Genomic DNA, 20051 nt, shown 5'->3' with positions numbered 1-20051 from the left:
TAAACTGGAGGTATAGTACAGTATCCAAAATCAGATTAACATATTCAGTTATCTTTTTGTCAAATTAATAAATTTACATTACCATAAAATATACACAAAAGAGCACACAATACATCTTTGATATGATGAAGGGTAATTTGGTTTTCTGTTTGAAAGTTGTTGATACAATACGTTTTGTGGATAATTTTGAATTGTATAAATTCTATTATATCAGGTGTTGTTTGCATAATGGTTAGTAATAGCGGCTTTCATTGATTAGGATTAATCACTTCATTAAGCTTCTTGCTCCCAATCTCTGTAGTTTTCCTTAGCAGTTATGTGAACTAACATTCATTGAAAATTATAATTGGGACAAGGTGAGGTAGAAGCATTTTGCGCTAGTACTATTTTTCAAGGAGTCTTCAAAATTGCAAAATCATCTGGTCCAGATGTCATCATCAATAGATTTGTAACATGCAAATTACGTCATTTTTCCTAGGATGGTAAATAATACTCCTTTGCAATGCTTCAAAACTTGCCAAGATACTATCCTTATCAGCAACATTTTCAAGGGCTTGTATGCTTTGTGAAGCTGAATTTTCCCCAAATAGATGCCTCCTGTTTTTAATATTAGATTGTTTATGTGCATCCTCTGAAGAGCCGTATCAAAGAAGTCTCAGTGGAAGCTATGCTAAGTAGAATCAGTGATGTGGGAAATTTTTTCAGTGCTTTATTTTTCCATGGAAAAATTTCAGTTTCATAAGTAACAAATTGATGCCAACTGCAAATACAATATTAGGCAAGCTTGGAAGTTTGAAAATTGTAATTAATATTACTCAGGTGATTATCCATAGCAAGTATGTGATGTCATTGAAATACACTTACGTCTCATTGTGAAATTGTACTAATAAGTAGTGACAATGAAACTGAAGGTGCCCCAGCAACCTTAGGGGAAGAGACCTAAATTTGGTTGAAATAGATGACTTGTTATCAGTGTATCATGCACAGTTCTTTATTAGTGTACCACAGTTTTCAGTATCTTTCTGTGTCCCCCCACCTTAAATTTAAAGTCTCTTTACCCTAGAAAGCAAATAATCATATCTAATCCCTAACAGGCTGCATGAATTGAACAAAGACCTTAATTCTAGAGGCAGGGGAGCCTTCATAACTTAGCTGCAGCATACAACATATTTGCATGTTCTAATTGAATGTTACAGTTTCATTTTTACTTGAACATGGGTAAATGTTTGAAAAGCATTATCATTGGTAGCATAGATGCTTACGTTTTCCTTTATTGTAAGAACTTACTGTAGTTCCTATTTTGACTGGTTAGAGTCTTGCTGTCCTTGCTTTTTAACTATTGGCTAACAAAAGCAATACACAAATAGAACAAAGGGATTCTGAATCCTATTATGCTAACTGATTTTCTTAATTTATCACTTTGCTGCAATTTGGTTGGGGTACAATTTGGAGCTAAACTAATCGCAGCAGGTGGTAACACTAAGGTGAGAATGACTTTTCATCTACCTAAAGCAACATCAATGGCAGTAGATTCCAGGAACATTTTAGGAGAGGTGAACAGTTCATGTGGGGTTGAGGACTTATCCCATATTAACTGTTCTAACTAGTAGACCATTTGCTTCAGCTGCACATTGCAGAGGATGATCAGTAGTGATGAGTAAGCCACAACTGAATAAACCTTGATAAATTTTCAAAGAACCCAAGACAACATACTTTGAAAACCATTGAACGTGGTAAGATGATTATGGGCACTCATGTACAATATGGCCTGCTAAAGTTACATTCAAAAACACTGTTTGCAGCAAAACTTGGCTTAGTATTTTGAAATCTTGCATATTTCCTGAAGAACGTACATTGCACAGCCTCCCTCTTTCCAGAAAGGTCAACAAACATCTGTGTGGGAATTCTACAGATGTTGGGTTGGATCCAGAGTTCCCCTGAATAGAACTCTGCTCACAGGATGCTCCAACTGAGGAAAGCAGTGGATGGGGAGAGGTGATTCACCAAATCTCCTTCCCTGTGCAGCCTCCTGTGCCCCTTGAAAAGCTGCTCTGACAGGTTGGGTCACCACCTGGAATAGCATGGGAGGAGGTGGCACTGGGGGCTGAAGGAGGAGTCAGCTAAAATTTTATTCATTAAGATTGTACTGAAAGAAAATAAGGGCTACATTATGCTTGGGTGTAATATTTTTAACCAACGAACCAGATCACAATTGTTATGGAAGGTTTTCCCACAATGGGAGCCTCCTCTGGATATCAGTCCCTTCCACAAACAGAAGGACAAATCTGGATCTGACCCATTGATATTGATGAATGGCAGCAATTGTCATTTCCTGTTGAATGGTTATGGGACCAATAATTCTTTACCTAGTTGTTTCAGGTATTTCCCGCAGGGGATTATTTTCAAATTGTGAATTAAACGGGATTATTTCCAGCAGATAATTTATTTATCTTTTAGATGGGTATGCAGGCTACAGCAGTGTTTTGTTAAGAACTGTGTTTTTGGTTGAACCTTGGCTACTGATTCAGGCTCTACAGAAGTGTTAGAAAAGCTTTAGATAGAGCTCTCTAACAAGACTGTAAAAACACAGGTCTGCAACAGAGTTCCTCTAATGCAGCCTTCACCAACCTGGTTCTCTGCAGTTTGTGGACAAGTCCCAGCATTCCTGTCAATTGACCATGCTGGCTGGGGTTGATGGGAGTTGAAGCCCCAAATATCTATAGGGCACCATGTTGGGGAAGGCTGCTCTAATGCATGGCAGGGGATCTCATCTGTTGTGTTTCCCTGTTATTTTCTTGGGTAAGCATGATTTAAACTCCGATATTTCACATATAGGGGCCGTGGTGGCTTAGCGGTTAAGACGCTGAATTGCAGACCGGAAGGTCAGCAGGACAGCAGTTCGAGACCCGAGTGCTGCATGACGGAGTGAGCTCCCATCTTCAGTCCCAGCTTCTGCCAACTTAGCAGTTCGAAAGCAAGAAATTGCAAGTAGATAAATAGGTACCGCTTCAGCGGGTAAGGTAACAGCGTTCCGTGCACCTCGGTGTTCAGTCATGCCGGCCACATGACCACGGAAACGTCTTCCGACAGCGCTGGCTCTTCGGCTTAGAAATGGAGATGAGCACCACACCCTAGAGTCGGACACGACTGGTTGGGGACACCTTTACCTTTTTTTTATTTCACATACAACCAAAATCAGTTCAGCATGGCCCATATTGAGGAGTAATATTTCAGAGAGAGGTTTCTGAGGCTGAAATCTTAAATACACTTACCACGTAGTGAGTCCCAATGAACTCCATAGGACATACTTTGGAGTAAATATAGTTAGGATATAAACATGGATGGGTTGCCCAAAATGCCACTATTGAACAATTTATTATTAAGACTTTGACTAATGATATGAGAACCCTATTATGTATACTTTTTATGTTTTTACAGAAACTCCATACAACATGGTATATTACTTTAGTTTTATTAAGTTAATCAGTGTGGGAAAACTTCCATAACAATTGTGATCTGGTTCGTTGTTATACCCAAGCATAACATAGCCCTTATTTTATTTCAGTGCAATCTTAATAAATAAAATAATCCGTTATTATAATGAGATCTTATGCTGCAATCCAACACACACCAGAGAGTAACCTCCATTAAACACAACAACCCATCGTGGGTTGTTACCGATGATGGGTTAGCATGTCATCCGAACCTGGACAGCTTCCCACTGGGTGGGTTAATTCTTTATAACAAGCCATGGCTTGTTCTAGGGGTTGTTTTACCCATGATGGGCTAACGTGTCATTCAGACCTGGCCATGGCAACCCATTGTGGGTAAAGGGCATCAGGCAGCAAGCCGCTCAGCAAGAATGGCAGAAACCCCTGCCACTCTTCCCAACTGTAGCTGTGATTGCTGTTCATGATTCCTGCCAAGCTGCTGCAAGTGCCCCTTGCCCTTTCTCATTGACAGCCCCTCCAATGGTGCCCAAAAGGCACTTTGGAGGGGCAGCCTCTGGCTCCCACCAAGCCCCCCATCACTATTCCGGTTGCGATCTGGGTTGTGGTTGGAGCCTTTAAAAAAATTTTGCTCAAAAACGAGGCCAGGATCTCGCCTGTGTTATGTGCACAAATGCCCCCCTTTTACATTTTTTTTTTAAATCACATTTTTGGAGCTGTGTAAGGGCACAACTCCAACTGTCAGAAATATACAGGCTTGCCTTGCCTGGACCATTGAATGTTGGAGCTGTCAAACATATAAGGTGACAGGCAAGGCTAGACTGTATTGAGGCTGGTTTGACTGGGGATTCAGGCAAGTGGAATTTCTTAGCAGGCCATCCACAAGGTTCAGGGCAATACTTTGAGCCCTGGAGATAACCCTGTTACACCCCGTTTCCCCATACTCAGGAGTATGTTCCATAGGATTGCACTGTTAATTGTCATTGTGGTAGATGTAAAAATTGCATGTTTGGAGGTATACAGGGAACAGATTTTACAATCCTGATTTGTTTTTTTTGGTGTTTTTTTTTTTCAAATCAACAGTCCATGGTCTGTGATTTGTGTTTTGTTACATTTCTGGGAAATCCCAAGAAGAATGGAATCATAAGCTTCCCCAAAGTAAGTTCTTTAGGAGATTGTTTAGGATACTTTTGATTGAAAGGCTGGATAGAACATTTTGTAGTTGTACTACAATTTATGTAAATCAGACCTTTTCCCCACCTCTCCACACAAACTCCTCCATTTTGGAATCCTATGATGAACTAGGTAGTAAAAGAAGACAACCTGCTACCATTTCTACACTTGTAGCAGCATTTTTTGCATCTACTACCATCAAGAAAATGCCTGGGAGTTCTTTTAATGTACCACCTAGTTCAGACATGGAGGGTTTTCTATATGGAATTCTTTATGAGGGGGAAAATGACCTATTTGTGTTTGAGCCAGGGGTTTAAAAAAAAATAAATCTGACACAGTTGGGGCTAATTTGAGACTAATATCTGGTATTTATTATCCATATTAAACACACTTCAAAGTCTGTATAGGTGTCACTGTGATGAAAACTGTTCTGCTTTGGAGAGGAGCATATTTTATAAAGACAAGGTATAGCTAATATGTATAATGCACAAACTGTTTGCATAGAAAGATACAGTACTGACTTTGGCAATATTTACAGTTATTCATTCATAAACTATTTGCTATTTTCTGCCTTTTGTTCACATAAGAACTGTCCATTTGGATGCCCTTTCTTAAACTTCTGCTTCCAAACATTTTACTGGTGGTTCACGTTTGGATTGGGGCTCTTCTGCCTTTTTTCCATTCTTTGGTTCCTGCTCTAGATTTTTGCCACTTGTCTTTGTTTCTTTGATGTTCTTGGTTTCAATTTCTTCTTTCTTCTCTTCCTTGTTAGAAAATGGAAATGTTTTCTTGTATCTTTGAACAAATTGGAAACAAAGTTGTTAGAAAGAATTGCCATCTATACAGTACACAGAAATTCTGGGATACAAACTAACAAGAGCCATAATGAGCTTCTCTGTGAGAAGCTGTTAATTGCTGCTTTTGGTTTCATCTCAGAATTGTGATCCAAGCTCTATGCAAAGAGCTTTTCCTTTCCTGTTTTTCCACTACATAACCTCTATGTGGCACTGTGCTCTAGTGGAATATCACAATTACATAAGAAGGAAAATACCTTTTCTTTCACTTTCAGAAAAAATACCCCATTGTCCCCACTCTAAAAAAAAGGGGAGGGGAAGTGCTCTTAAAAAACTGAAGTGAAGCTGGAGGATCACAACATTGTCTAAAGAACCTGTAAAACAACCATGAGCAAGGAATCATGAGCACACAATAAATCCTTCACATAGAAAAGCTCTGTAACAGCTGCTACATCTTGGAATTATTCTTTTAGAAATATTGTCTCAGCAGCTCATCCTAAAAATCCTCCTCAGCTGCTGTAATGCAAACACATTTATGCTGCAACAACTAAAGCAGCCTCCTGAAGCATGAGGGTTGGAAGTGCTAGCACAGTCTTCTCAGTTGTGGCTCCTGTTCTTTGGAATGGGCTACCAAGGAAAAACTGCATGAGACCAAACCCGCAGGTCTAAAGGTAGTTTCAGTCCAAATTATTTGATTTGATCTGACCGACTAATTGATCAGTAATATGGAAGTATTTTTCCAATTTTTTTTTTTTTTTTACAAATTGTAAAGGCTGACTCCTGTGCCAAATATGTCTAGATACATTAAGGCACAGTGCATAGCAGAGGTATATCATATTAAAATGTACATAGATATCTATTTTAACAAAATATAGTAGCATCAGCACAAACTTGGTGAAGCAAAAAAAATAGTTATAAATATCCTTACTTTTTGATATAGCAGACAGCTAAAACAACTGCAGCTACAAAGAAGATGAGGGCAAGCACAAGAAGAGCAGTCGGTACAGCTAGAGACAAAAGCCAGATAATGTTTAGAATCGTAGAGCTTCAACGATTTCCATCATGTCTGGACATTCTATCATGTCTGGCGATTCCCAAAGGCTGTTCAGCACTCACCACTGAATTATGATTAATTGCTCCCAAGTAAGCCAGGATTTAAACCCTGGTTTAAAGCTGACTTCCAATTTTCGCATGTTTGGGAGTAATTAACATAGTCCTGGGTTTGGATATAATGGGAAGCTATACTTAACTATGGCTTCCTGGTTTGTTTACCAGTTGTGCGAAGGGAGGCACAGAATGAGAGTGAAAAGGCTAGACACACAAGCATGCTGCTCATTCACATCATCATTCCATAAGCCAGGATTCATGGCTTGCTGTGATCTTTGAACACAGTCAATTAACTTAAGCAACCAGAAAATAGTTGTTAACATGTCTTTATTTCTGTTCTTGTTTATCTTCCCACAGTGGAGTTGGAGAAGGAACATAAAACCCCAGGGATGGTGCCTGGAATCTAAAAGGGGTAGGCAATGACAAACTCTGTTAGCAGGAATTCTCACTAAAAGGCCTTGAAACCACTTATTCTATCCCTGTATCCCTGGGCTGAAAAAAACCTGATACTCTTACATTTAGGAACTCCCCTTCTGCTTCAGCCTGTAACTACTTTTGTCATACCATCAGCAGCCACAATGAACAATGAATCATCATATTTGCATTTTGGGAGGGTGAGGAACAACCCTCTTTTATCTGAAAACTGTAGCATTTAACCCACCTTCCACAATAAAAAAGTAATGGAAACCCACTAAAAACATCAAGAGCCTTTATTCCATATGACAATGCAATAAAAGTGTCCTAATACATTTTGAGCAATAAGGGCTCTTCACCGGGAGAAAAAATATATGTCTAGTGCACTTACTAGCGAGCTATGTAGCAAAATACTTGCTGACAGCTCACGGATTGCTTGTTCCTTCCATTCGAGATTTTTCATGCATATGTTTTTGTGCTTTTCCATTTTAGGTACTGCGCTTTTTCCTTGATTGTATGAACAGAAATGAGGAGAAAGCCAAGAGTAATTCTGGACTAAAATTTCAGAAGGTATTTGCCCTCATTTTTCCTATGCATGGACTGAGCACCCATGAAGTGAGGTTTGAAGAACCTACCATAGCCTAAGTTTACATTTACAGTTCTATATTTGTGATTGTACATCTTTCCAGTAACTTTGGTTTGGATCCAAAAGTGCCTTTTTATGAAAGGAAATCCTTTTCTGCTTACAGAACGGCCATCTCCAACTTAGCTGAAGAGGGTTATGTGAGAAAAGAAAATTGAAATCAAGATGTTCTTCTGTTTGTGCAAGCTTTTGCCAACGCATTTGCATGAGATTAGTCACTATTTTTTTCCTCTGGATTCCATGTTATTAACTGTTTATAGTGTAAATCCCCTACACATGTGTAATATAACCCCAGTAATGGGTGCACATACACTTCCTCATGGCAAAACATTTGCAGAAGCCTCTTGCAGGCACAGCCACTTTAAATTCCCAAGTGCAGAGCAAAGCCAACCCTGCTGAATGGATTACAAAAAGTTTGCCATTTCCGCTTGCCTAGAAAATCACTTTAAGGCCTGGTTGGGGCGGAGGGAATAGAGGCAGAGAGAGAGACCCTTGTGAGTTCTTGGCAGAGATAAGAGTCAAACTAGGGTCTTTCTGATTCACAGCTCAGTCTCTTAACAACTATGCTATACCAGCTCTCAGTTGTCTTATCTGGATTGTAAGACTGCATCCCTCAAAGCATGACAGGAATAAAGAATACTCTTTCTGCACATCTGAGGCAGTATTGTATGCTGTCTGCATGCCAGTGGGACCCACCAATAGCACAATGGGGAGCTAACAGTCCTAAAAGCAACCGGAGATGAGCAGAAATGCTTCTTTCTGGAACAGGACAGCTCATCGGAACTCACAGAACGGAGCTCTGATGACCTGTCCTGATCTGGAAACGGATTTAGAATTGCTAGCTCCCTGTTGTATTAGCGGTGTGTCCTGCTGGTGCAATGGAATGAACGGGAATGCAGCAGCCCCATTGGATACTGGCCCTGGTTTATTTTTATTGTACATTCTTTACAGCCATTTAATTTACCTTGTCACTTCTTTCCCTTTTATCCCCCCAAACAAATGGATTTTTTAAATACCTCAGACCAACCCCTAGCTTTACCCTCACTTCCATCCACACACTGTACCAGGCCCATCTACATGAGCCATTTGCCCCAGTGTCGCTTCAAAGGGAAGATCTTTGTGACACAGTCGCCGCTTTGCCGCCCAATCATGGTTTTCACAGAGAAATCTGGATTTTCTCAGAGGCCATTTGCTGTGAATTTTTCACTTGCTTCGGGTTCACTATGGGCAGCTGAGCTGTCTGTCCTTGCCTCGGATTGAAATTGCAGCATCGCTAGTGATGGCGTCACTGTGCGACACCTTTTTGCCCATTCCCGTTCCTCCTTCGCAGCTCTGCAGTTACAGAGGCATGAAGAAGCAGGCTGGTGGAAGCCGTGCTGATTGGTGGAAGGGAAAGTAGCCTGGGGTGGGGGCGGGGGGAAAGCATGGGGTAAACATGTCTACCAGGAAGTAACTCATTGCCTTCAGTTCTACGTCGCTGCCTCTCACTTTAAGTATTGAGCTTGAGAGTGGAGACGTTCAGCTACAGAGGAACATAACTGAGAAATGCTGGATGCCTGTGGATTCACAACTGTGAAGTTAAGAAAGGGTAGGTGCCAGGGCAGATGATTTTCGTAAACATGTACTCAGAAGCACTTCATTGAGCCCGTGTTTGCGGTGGGCGGGGGAGCCTGTTGATTGGGCAGTTAATAGAGTACGTGCTACTCGCTCTCTTCTCCTCCCCAGCTCCACTCTCTCTGCTCTCAGTGCCAGCTCAGTCTCCAGAGACAGCGGGTGCCCGCTTGCCTGCCCACCTCAGAAATGTGTGTGTGTGCATGTGGGCTATGCGGGGTTTGTTATGAACGTCTACTCTTAAGCAAGTCCTTCGTTGAACATGTTCCCAAGGACAGCCAAGCAATGGCGGCGATGTGTCATTGCACATCAGAGTTTCTAACTTGGGAAGTCTGCCTTAACCCGCCCCCATCTACCACCCCAGTTGTTAACTTGCAGCTCCCTCGGGAGCAAACAATGAAATCGGTGTCATGTAGATGCAGCCCCAGAGGCAAAAGACGAGAATTCACAAGAAAAGTACTGAACGACCATCAATTAAAACTCTTAAGTGCTAAATAATATGTGTCCTTTACCTCCAAAGAGGACTCCATCATTTTTAAAGGCAGTTTGTTTGTCAGTGGAAAGTACGATTTCCACTTGAGTAGTTGGTTTTGGTGTTAAAATTTCTGTTACGCATATAACACGATATAACTTCTGGAGTGTTTTGGTTTGCGGTGCCTCAGTTGTTTGAACTGTTGCTGAAGTAAAATCCTGAGACGAGATGGCAGTAGAATTCATCTCAGTAGAACTGTCTGGTAATGCAACTGTATTTATTTCTGGTATGCAGGAATTAATCCACGTGTCTGAAAAGATGGAGAAAAACAGCACAATGAGATGGATTTGGCATACCGCTTGGCATGTAGTTTTTAAAAACACATACTGAGTTGCAGTAGACATTTTCCTAGGCATTACAGTTAACCAGCTAAATCAGGTAATTAATTTGTTTTTCATTATTATTGTTGTTTAGAGCACACTTCACCATCAGTTCTTCTAATAGCAAACTCAGGTGGTGAGTGTCAACAGGACTGGAGCCAAAACGCGGCTGCTGAGAAACAAGAGAGAGGTATCAAAAGAAGTACAACAATTTTTTAGAAAAAAAACAAAACACCCACGGGGGCATCTGCCCCTGTCTGAATAGTAGTTCAATAAAGGCTGAGCATGCTCAGTAGCCATGGAAGATTAAGTGTCAGTTGGGGTGGCAGGTAAGATGCTTGTATTGGCACTCTCTCCAGCTATGAAATGCACAACTAGCCAGATTATAAAAACAGGGGCAGGGGGGATTTTCTTTGGGAGCAAAGGCATGGGAGGAAAGGAGTGGTCCCAATGAAAAAAACTGCCCCCTCCCAGTTGTTATTTAAAATAAAACAAATGTGCATATTAATCGCTTATACACAATTACCATCACATCTAGTTTGACTCTAAGGGCAGTAAAAACAGTGTTTCAGAAAATCATGTTGGAAGAAAAATATCCATTTCATTATGCAGTGCTGGTAGTGGTACTGTGCTCATAGAAGACAAGCCACACTTTAACAACCTACAGTGCGTCTATTTTTATTTTATTTAAAACATTTATTGGCCGCCTTTTAGAGTAGAAGCTCTCCCAAGGCAGCTTACAGCAATAAAATACATAAAAACAGTTAAAATATTAAAAGCGATAAAAATAAAAGCCAACAATTAAACCAGCAACAACAACAGCAGTAATAGCAGCAACAGCAGTCAGATCAAGTGACTGACATAATATTATAGTCAGTACAGGTGTACTGACTATAACAAACACTGAAGAAGAACTGGGCTGCAAATGTAATCCCTTATTTTTAAGAGCAAATTTGTGTAGTTTATAAAGCTTAATAGTTATAATACTAGAAGGGCCATCTGAGTACATTGCAATAATGGAAGGAAATGACCTCAATACAGTTCTTAATACGAGTCCCTGGTGGGAAGCTTAATGACACATTTTTATTGATCAAATAGGATGCTGAATGACTGAGTCATTCCTTCCTTCACCAGAATCTTTAACTGATGCTATAAGGAACAGCAAGAATGACAAGATGTTAACTGAGTACTCGCCGATTGCATTTTATATTAGGGCAGTTAGTGATAAACATGCTGGTTATTAAAATAGTTGTGATGTCTCCTTGCTGCAATGCAAACTATTTAACTTGCAATACTCAGGTGTGTTTTTTTTAAGTACTGTTAGAACTGTTGTTGTTGTTCAGTCGTTCAGTCGTGTCCGACTCTTCGTGACCCTATGGACCATAGCACGCCAGGCCTTCCTCTCCTGCGCACTCTCCCGGAGTGTGCTCAAGTTCATATTCATTGTATCGGTGATGCTATCTAGCCATCTCATCCTCTGTCGTCCCCTTCTCCTTTTGCCTTCAGTCTTTCCCAGCATCAGGGTCTTTTCCAGAGAGTTTTCCCTTCGCATTAGGTGGCCAAAATATTTCAGCTTCAGCTTCAGTATCTGTCCTTCCAATGAGCACTCAGGGTTGATTTCCTTTAGGATGGACTGATTTGACCTCCTTGCAGTCCAGGGGACTCGTAAGAGTCTTCTCCAGCACCACAGTTCGAAAGCATCCATTCTTCGGTGCTCAGCCTTCCTTACAGTCCAGCTCTCACAGCCATATGTTACTACTGGGAAAACGATAGCTTTGATTAGACGGAACTTTGTCGGCAAGGTGATGTCTCTGCTTCTTACTATGCTGTCTAGGTTGGCCATAGCTTTCCTCCCAAGGAGCAAGCGTCTTTTAATTTCATGGCTACAGTCACCGTCTGCGGTGATCTTGGAGCCCAAGAAAGTAAAATCTGTCACTGCTTCCATTTCTTCCCCTTCTATATGCCAGGAAGTGATGGGGCCAGATGCCCTGATCTTCGTTTTGTTAATGTTGAGTTTCAAACCAGCTTTTGCACTCTCCTCTTTCACCCTCAACAAGAGGCTCTTGAGATCCTCTCTGCTTTCTGCCATTAGGGTGGTATCCTAATCTGCATATTGGAGGTTGTTGATAATTCTCCCGGCACTCTTAATTCCGACCTGTGATTCATCCAACCCGGCATTTCTCATGATGTACTCTGCATATAAGTTAAATAAGCAGGGTGACAATATGCAGCCTTGTCGTACTCCTTTCCCAATTTTGAACCACTCGGTTGTTCCATGTCTGGTTCTTACTGTTGCTTCTTGACCCTCGTACAGGTTTGTTAGGAGACAGGTAAGGTGGTCTGGTACTCCCATCACTTTAAGAATTTGCCACAGTTTGTTGTGATCCACACAATCAAAGGCTTTAGCATAGTCAATGAAGCAGAAATAGACGTTTTTCTGGAATTCTCTTGCTTTCTCCATGATCCAGCGAATGTTGGCGATTTGATCTCTAGTTCCTCTGCCTCTTCGAATCCCAGCTTGTACTTCCAGTAGTCCTCGGTTCGCATACTGCTGAAGCCTAGCTTGTAGGATTTTGAGCATCACCTTGCTGGCATGTGAAATGAGTGCAATTGTACGGTAGTTTGAACACTCTTTGGCGTTGCCCTTCTTTGGAATTGGAATGTAAACTGACCTTTTCCAGTCTTGCGGCCATTGTTGAGTGTTCCAAATTTGTTGGCATATTGAGTGCAGCACTTTAACAGCATCATCTTTTAGGATTTTAAATAGCTCAGCTGGAATACTGTCATCTCCACTAGCTTTGTTGTTAGTAATGCTTCCTAAGGCCCACTTGACTTCACTTTCTAGGATGTCCGGCTCAAGTTCAGTGACCGCACTATCATGGCTATCAGGGACATTAAGATCTTTCCTGCATAGTTCTTCTGTGTATTCTTTCCACCTCTTCTTAATCTCATCTGCTTCTGTTAGGTCCCTGCCTTCTTTGTCCTTTATCATGCCCGTCTTTGCACAAAACGTTCCCTTGAGATCTCCAATTTTCTTGAAGAGATCTCTAGTCTTTCCCAGTCTATTGTTTTCCTCGATTTCTTTGCATTGTTCATTTAAGAAGGCCTTCTTGTCTGTCCTTGCTATTCTCTGGAAATCTGCATTTAGTTGGATATATCTTCCCCTTTCTCCCTTGCTTTTCGCTTCCCTTCTTTCCTCAGCTACTTGTAAAGCCTCATCAGACAGCCACTTGGCTTTCTTGCATTTCTTTTTCTTTGGTATGGATTTTGTTGCTGCCTCCTGAACAATGTTACGGACCTCCGTCCATAGTTCCTCAGGCACTCTGTCTATCAGGTCTAATCCCTGAAATCTATTCCTCATCTCCACTGTGTATTCATAAGGGATATGATTTAGGTCATACCTGAATGGTTTAGTGGTTTTCCCTACGTTCTTCAATTTAAGCCGAAATTTTGCAACAGGAAGCTCATGATCTGAGCCACAGTCAACTCCAGGTCTTGTTTTTACTGACTGTATAGAGCTTCTCCATCTTTGGCTGCAAAGGACATAATCAATCTGATTTCGATATTGACCATCCAGTGATGTCCATGTGTAGAGTCGTCTCTTGTGCTGTTGGAAAAGAGTGTTTGCTATGATCAGCATGTTCTCTTGGCAAAACTCTATTAGCCTTTGTCCTGCTTCATTTTGTACACCAAGGCCATGCTTGCCTGTTATCCCGGTGATTTCTTGACTTTCTACTTTAGCATTCCAATCCCCTATGATGAAGAGGACATCTTTTTTTGGTGTTAGTTCAAGAAGGTGTTGTAGGTCTTCATAGAACTGATCAACCTCAGCTTCTTCGGCATCAGTGGTTGGGGCATAGACTTGAATTATTGTGATGTTGAATGGTTTGCCTTGGATTCGTACTGAGATCATTCTATCATTTATAAGATTGTACCCCATTTTTAAGATTGAAAGGCTTTTCCCACCCTTTTGTTGACTATGAGTTCTACTCCATTTCTTCTAAGGGATTCTTGCCCACAATAGTAGATATGATGGTCACCTGAATTAAATTCGCCCATGCCTGTCCATTTGAGTTCGCTGATTCCCAAGATGTCGATGTTCAATCTTGCCATCTCATGTTTGACCACCTCCAACTTACCTTGATTTATTGATCTGACATTCCAGGTTTCTAAACAATATTGTTCTTTACAGCCTCAGATTTTCTTTTCACCACCAGACACATCCACAGCTGAGTGTCCTTTTGGCTTTGGCCCAGCCGCTTCACTCTTTCTGGCGCTACTTGGAAATACCCTCTGCTCTTCCCCAGTAGTATATTGGACACCTTCCGACCTGAGGGGCTCATCTTCCGGTGTCATCTCTTTTAGCCTTGTGTTACGTTCCATGGGGTTTTCTTGGCAAGAATACTGGAGTGGGTTGCCATTTCCTTCTCCAGTGGACCACATTTTGTCAGAACTCTCTGCCATGACCTGTCCGTCTTGGGTGGCCCTGCACGACACAGCTTATGGCTTCACTGAGTTACGCAAGCCCCTTCGCCACAACAAGGCAGTGAAGGATTCAGTATGATGTGACTTTTCATAACAATGCACAATTGTTCTCTTCTTTTGCTTAGGATCTCGACATTTTCTCTAAAGATGGTGCTTGAACTGCATGAATCCTGCATTTTCCCACAGTGCCCAAGCACTAATATTTTGTCATTTATAAAACATAATTCTTCCCCTGCTGGGGTCCCTATTATGAGTGCTGTGTACAATGAAGTTGTGCACGTGTCATGGGGAAACTAGGCCATCGTTTCCTATTATATAATAACCTTTCTCTCATGTCTCAAGCATTGTCCATGCACACATGCCAGAGTTCCCCTCTTAGGGTTCCATCTGCCAGGAGCAGAACTGGAAGTATATTCCATTTCTCACCTTTTACTTAGACCTTTGTGGGTGTTGAAAGGTGCCCATGACCCAACTCTGTACATGCTGGTCATGACATGTTTCAGGTGTCAAAACCCTGGCCTAGAGGGTGCCCAAGCCCACATGGCCATATGTGATTGGAGGAGTTATCTCCCCTAAACCCCCCACCCTGATTCCACTGGGTTAAAAATAAGGAATATTCCCCATGAGCATTTGTAATCTGCTGGACATCATAGGTGAGCCATGCTCCTTGCAAGTAAGTTCTAGATTCTTCTTTCAGATTATCTGCTTTAAGTTAGAGAGTAAAAAATTGTGGGGGGTTTTCTTGTTTATGCTACCTTTCTGTTGTCTCCCTCATCCCTTATATTTCCATCCCTAATCTTAACAAACTTTGTTAATTTGAAAGCTGGATAACTACATACTTTTGGCAAAACCAATTATTTCCTTAAGCGCCTTATAGCTTTTCCACACTATACACTTTGACCAAGGGGAGATAAGAGAGAAACAACAAACTAAACTGGCAGCAGGAGGCGGGGAGGATCTTTACAGAAACACATTTCAGCTTTTCTCTGCTTTTTCCTGAAATTGGCTTTGGTCCATCAGCGACACACTAAGCTGAAAAAAGTGGTCTGTACCCCTCCGAAACCAATGGCTTTCACAGGTCACACTGCACTCTAATCTGCCTTATATTGAGGTGGGGTGGGTAGAATCAACCACGTATAAGAGGCTTGGTCCCTGGCCTCCCCCCTTCCCCTGCTCAGGGACAGGAAATGTGTTGGATATCAGGCATCCAGAGAAAAGGTGCAGAGCCTTTTGTCTGGAAGCTTCCCTACATCCTGCCAAGTGTGCTTGCCAGTCTTTCTCCACAGAAACAAGTCTCCCATATCACTAAAGCATTAAATCTTTAACATATCCCAATGCTGGATGACAGTCTCTGTAAGACCCTCCTCTTCTGTGAATGTTTACTTGGAAGTAAGAAATAAATCTCGCTCCCCTGCAGTGAATCTTTAACATATCTAATGCATATGGAGCCATGGTATATCGCCATATCGCTAGAATGCTAAAAGAGTTAAAGCACTAAAGCCTTTAGCTCTTTAAATGCTTTGGCGCTTTAACCCTTTAGTGATATGGCGATATACCATGGCTCCATATGCATTGGGATATGTTAAAGATTCACTGCAGGGGAGCGAGATTTATTTCTTACTTCCAAGTAAACATTCACAGAAGGGGAGGGTCTTTACAGAGACTGTCATCCAGCACTGGGATATGTTAAAGATTCACTGTAGGGTAGCGCGATTTCTTACTTCTGAGTAAACATGCACAGAAGGGGGGATTTGTCAAAGGCTACCCAAGGTGAATGAGTGTCCCCACTACGGCAGTATTGTGAGGGGTCACTGTAGTGCTCCTGGGGATTTTCTCAACTGGAAAAGCTACTTCCATTGGGGAAACAAGAGAGAATGGGGCACCCCACCCCCTTGACCCCATCACTGCCAGGTCACAGAGTTATGCCCAGGATTCAACATGGGAGGATGTGCACACTGCGGCAAAACTGTCTGGGAGCTGCATTTTGGGAGAAAGATGTAGTAAAAGGACTTTCAGAAACTGTGCCTTTTCCAGAGGGAAGCGGTGGCTTTGCTGTGGATTGGCACAACATGTGTCCCAAATGACCTCAAATTGCTCCCCCTCCGCAGTAAATCACCCCTGAAGATTGGCCCTTACTTAGTGGTGACTGGAGAGTTAACTGGCAGTTGCCCCTCTCAGGCTGAAAGTTAATGTGCAGCTCTTGCCATTCTTCTTGCCCAACAGAAGGTCAACTGAGAGGTGGCGGCAAACCTAAGTTGGGTTGTCATGGGCTGGCTGCAACCTCACAGCAGCTGGACAGTCTCCACAAGTACTATCACCACATCTGGTTCAGAAAGGGGTTTGATACAAAATATTATTATATAATATATGTCTCATCTCACTCACCTGAAGAATTGTAACAGTAAGCACCAGCTTTCTTGCTTTGTAAGTGTCTCCAGATGGCGACTCCAGTTTTATTCTGACCACATTTTACATTTGGAATTATCCGAGAAATGACAGTGTATTTTTCCGCTACCCAGCCAAAACTACAATGAAAAATATAATTTTTCTGTTAAGTATGTGCCAATATAAAGTAATGTAATGTTATGAACTGAATATGAACTTGAGCACACTCCGGGAGAGAGCGCAGGACAGGAAGGCCTGGCGTGCTATGGTCCATGGGGTCACGAAGAGTCGGACACGACTGAACGACTGAACAACAACAATGTTATGAACTGTTGGTGATAAAAATTAGCATATATGAGCTAAACCCCAGTACATATACTTTGGTCACTGTGGGGCAATGGACAGTGCTGTGTTTCTTTCTTCAGTCTTCAAGCTTTTGGAAGTCACTTTATCCAACCTACTCTCCATCATGGAGTTATTGTGAAGGAAATGAAAAGCTCTTTGTACACTAAACAGTGTTATAGAAAGTTCCTTCTTACGTATCCTAAAGTAGATATTAGCTGCTGTTGACATCTTTTTGAACTGGCAGTTCAATTTGTGATAATCTCTAAGATCTGTCACTTCTAGTTCAATGAATTAAATAGTATTTGCTGAGGGGGTGGAGAGGCAAACAACTAAAACAAACCTGATCCAAGAGCCTGGACTGCACCACTGTGCATTAGCATTTAATGCAAACTGGCTTATGTGAAAATAAATACATGTAAATTCAATGAAGCCTTCTTGTTAAGGAAACAGGTCACCCAATAGGTAGTGTCTGTCTCACACTACAACATCACCAAGAGACTGAATCATTTGGGCTTTAAAGAAACTTTAAAGCAGGGGTGTTGAACCTCTTTCAGCCCCAAGGTGGAATTCAGTTTTGGAGACACTCTTGGGGGGCTCATTTGATGGGGAGTGGGGCCTAAGGGAAAAGGTATAGGGCCTGAAATACCAGCCTATTTTAGCTTAAAGTTCTTAGTGTCAGTAACTAAGCCTCAGGAGAGGGACTTTAGAGTTTTAGAAGGGGGGAAAATATGCAAAAGCCAGGAAGCCACCACAACTGGGGAGAAGAGGATGGGGCCAGGGAAAGGGGGCATGGCCAACTGGGGAATCCTGGTGGGCTGGAATGGGTCCACAGGTGGGCCAGATGTAGCCCATGGGCCTGAAGTTCAACATCCCTGCTTTAGAAGATGCTGTATGGCACAATCCTGTGTATATTTACTGAGAAGTAAATCCCAAGGTGTGTTCAGGATTGCAGACTAAATGGCAAAATTGGTACGAACAGACAACGAAGAGATGATATTATGATATCGCAGCAAGGATGTTACATGCCAAACACTGGAAACAGGAGTGTGAGAGAATGGTTTGTCACCACCAGCCGCCATTCCAGGAGGCTGTAACAGAGGAAGATGAGAAGGGAAGCAGGGCCATTCCACCAGCCCTGCTAAAAGACTAGTTCATTTTCCCTCTTCCCTTCTCATCCCATCCCCTTTTCCCTTCCCATCCCCTTTTCCTTGTATGTCGTGTCTTTTTAGATCAGGGGTAGGAAAACTTTTTGGGCCCATGAGCACATCTGTTAATTTGAGAAACCATCTTGGGCAATGCCACACAAAGGGCGTAGTGCAGATGAAAGCACTGGTTTGCAGCCACTTGCCATTTATTTCCCAATAATGTCTCTGGGGTCCACGTGTGTCCCAGAGGCATTCGTAGGAAAAGAAGATGGGGGTAGCTGGGGGTCCTCAATTTGCACTGAAGCAATCCCAGCTACCAGTAAGAAATGTTACTTTTTTCTTTTTTTTTAAGTAGGAGGGGTAGGGCACCTTAGTGGACACCAAGGAAGGCGCCACCCATTTTAGACTGTGAGCCTGCAGGCAAGGTCTGTCTTGATTAACTGGCTGTTTCTAAGCCCTGCTTTTGCAAAGGAGTTGGATAAAAATCCTTAAATAAATAAATACTGTCAAATATTAATAGCTGGCTGAGATCTAAGGAAGTACATAACTAGTTCTGTGACTACAAGGAGGTTTGGGCTCATGTGGATTGAACAGTATCCCTTCATGCAACATCTCTTCCAGAAACCATGGGAAGTTTCAAAAGGAGTTTGTGGTATGGCATAGCAGGCTCCTCTTTAAAGAGTGTGCTTGGGTGGGGGGAGGGAGAGTCACACATTTCACTAAGTATGCCCAAGCCTCTTGAGTGCACCTGAAGTAGTTCTTTGGATCCAGACCTATATATAAAGTAACAGAAACTACGACATATACGTAAAGATTTGAAACCCATTCAGATTATTCTCTGAAAGAATGAATATATTTAATTCCATAACAGATAAGTTACTTTCACTATAATAAGAAAAGTAAGAATTTAATTATATGCTTTTACTCTTGATCTATTTATGAGTTATAATCTTTACAAACTATCATTATTACATGTACAAAGTGGTAACGTGTAACATAAAATAAAATATGTAAGAAGTTTAAAGATTTTTTTGTACCTGCAGGTTTCAAAGCCGTGGCTCCTAGCAGTTTCAACCATGGATTTACTTGCGAGTATTAACCCCAGCTGCCTGCATATTGCTTGTGCTTCAGTGTAATCAAAATTACGTCTCATCTTATCTTGAACAAGAGTTATACCACCAATCCTGCAGTTTGTAGTGATAATATCTGCAAATTGAGTAGAAATACAAGTTATTCCCTATAGATATTTGATATTTAATTCTACATACTTTTGCAGGTGGAAGAATCATAGAATAGTAGGCTTGGAAGGGGCCTACAAGGCCATCAAGTCCAACCCCCTGCTCAATGCAGGAATCTAAGTCAGAGCATCCCTGACAGATCTCTGTCCAGCCTCGTCTTGAATGCCTCCAGTGTGGGAGAGCCCACCACCTCCCTAGGTAATTGGTTCCATTGTTGTATTCCTGTAACTGTCAGGAATTTTTTCCTGATGTTCAGCCGGAATCTGGCTTCCTGTAACTTGAGCCCATTATTCTGTGTCCTGCATTCTGGCATGATCGAGAAGAGATCCTGGCCTTCCTCTTTGTGACAACCTTTCAAGTACTTGAAGAGTGCTATCATATCTCCCCTCAGTCTTCTCTTCTCAAGGCTA

At 41.8% G+C, this 20051-nt stretch overlaps 1 protein-coding gene across 3 annotated transcripts in view; it reads right to left on the bottom strand.

Annotated features, from left to right (window-relative positions):
* Positions 1-4474: 4474 nt before the first annotated feature.
* LYVE1 (lymphatic vessel endothelial hyaluronan receptor 1) overlaps positions 4475-20051 on the bottom strand; it is a 31806-nt gene continuing 16229 nt past the window's right edge. The window contains exons 2-7 of one of the 3 annotated variants that reach the window (XM_084854190.1): positions 19441-19609; positions 16914-17053; positions 9704-9973; positions 7329-7444; positions 6345-6423; positions 4475-5417 (exon numbers count right to left, since the gene is read on the bottom strand). In XM_084854190.1, the coding sequence (XP_084710316.1) occupies positions 6379-6423; positions 7329-7444; positions 9704-9973; positions 16914-17053; positions 19441-19609 (740 nt within the window). In that variant the 3' untranslated portion in view covers positions 4475-5417; positions 6345-6378. The remainder of the gene's footprint in view (positions 5418-6344; positions 6424-7328; positions 7445-9703; positions 9974-16913; positions 17054-19440; positions 19610-20051) is intronic. The other 2 variants (XM_084854181.1, XM_084854200.1) reach the window with 2 other exon arrangements.

Source organism: Heloderma suspectum, chromosome 1 (assembly GCF_057233095.1).
Source record: "Heloderma suspectum isolate Gila_16-S chromosome 1, 16-S_ref, whole genome shotgun sequence".
Lineage (NCBI taxonomy): Eukaryota > Metazoa > Chordata > Lepidosauria > Squamata > Helodermatidae > Heloderma > Heloderma suspectum.
Note: the sequence above shows the minus strand (reverse complement) of the source record. Positions and strands in the feature narration are given on the sequence as shown.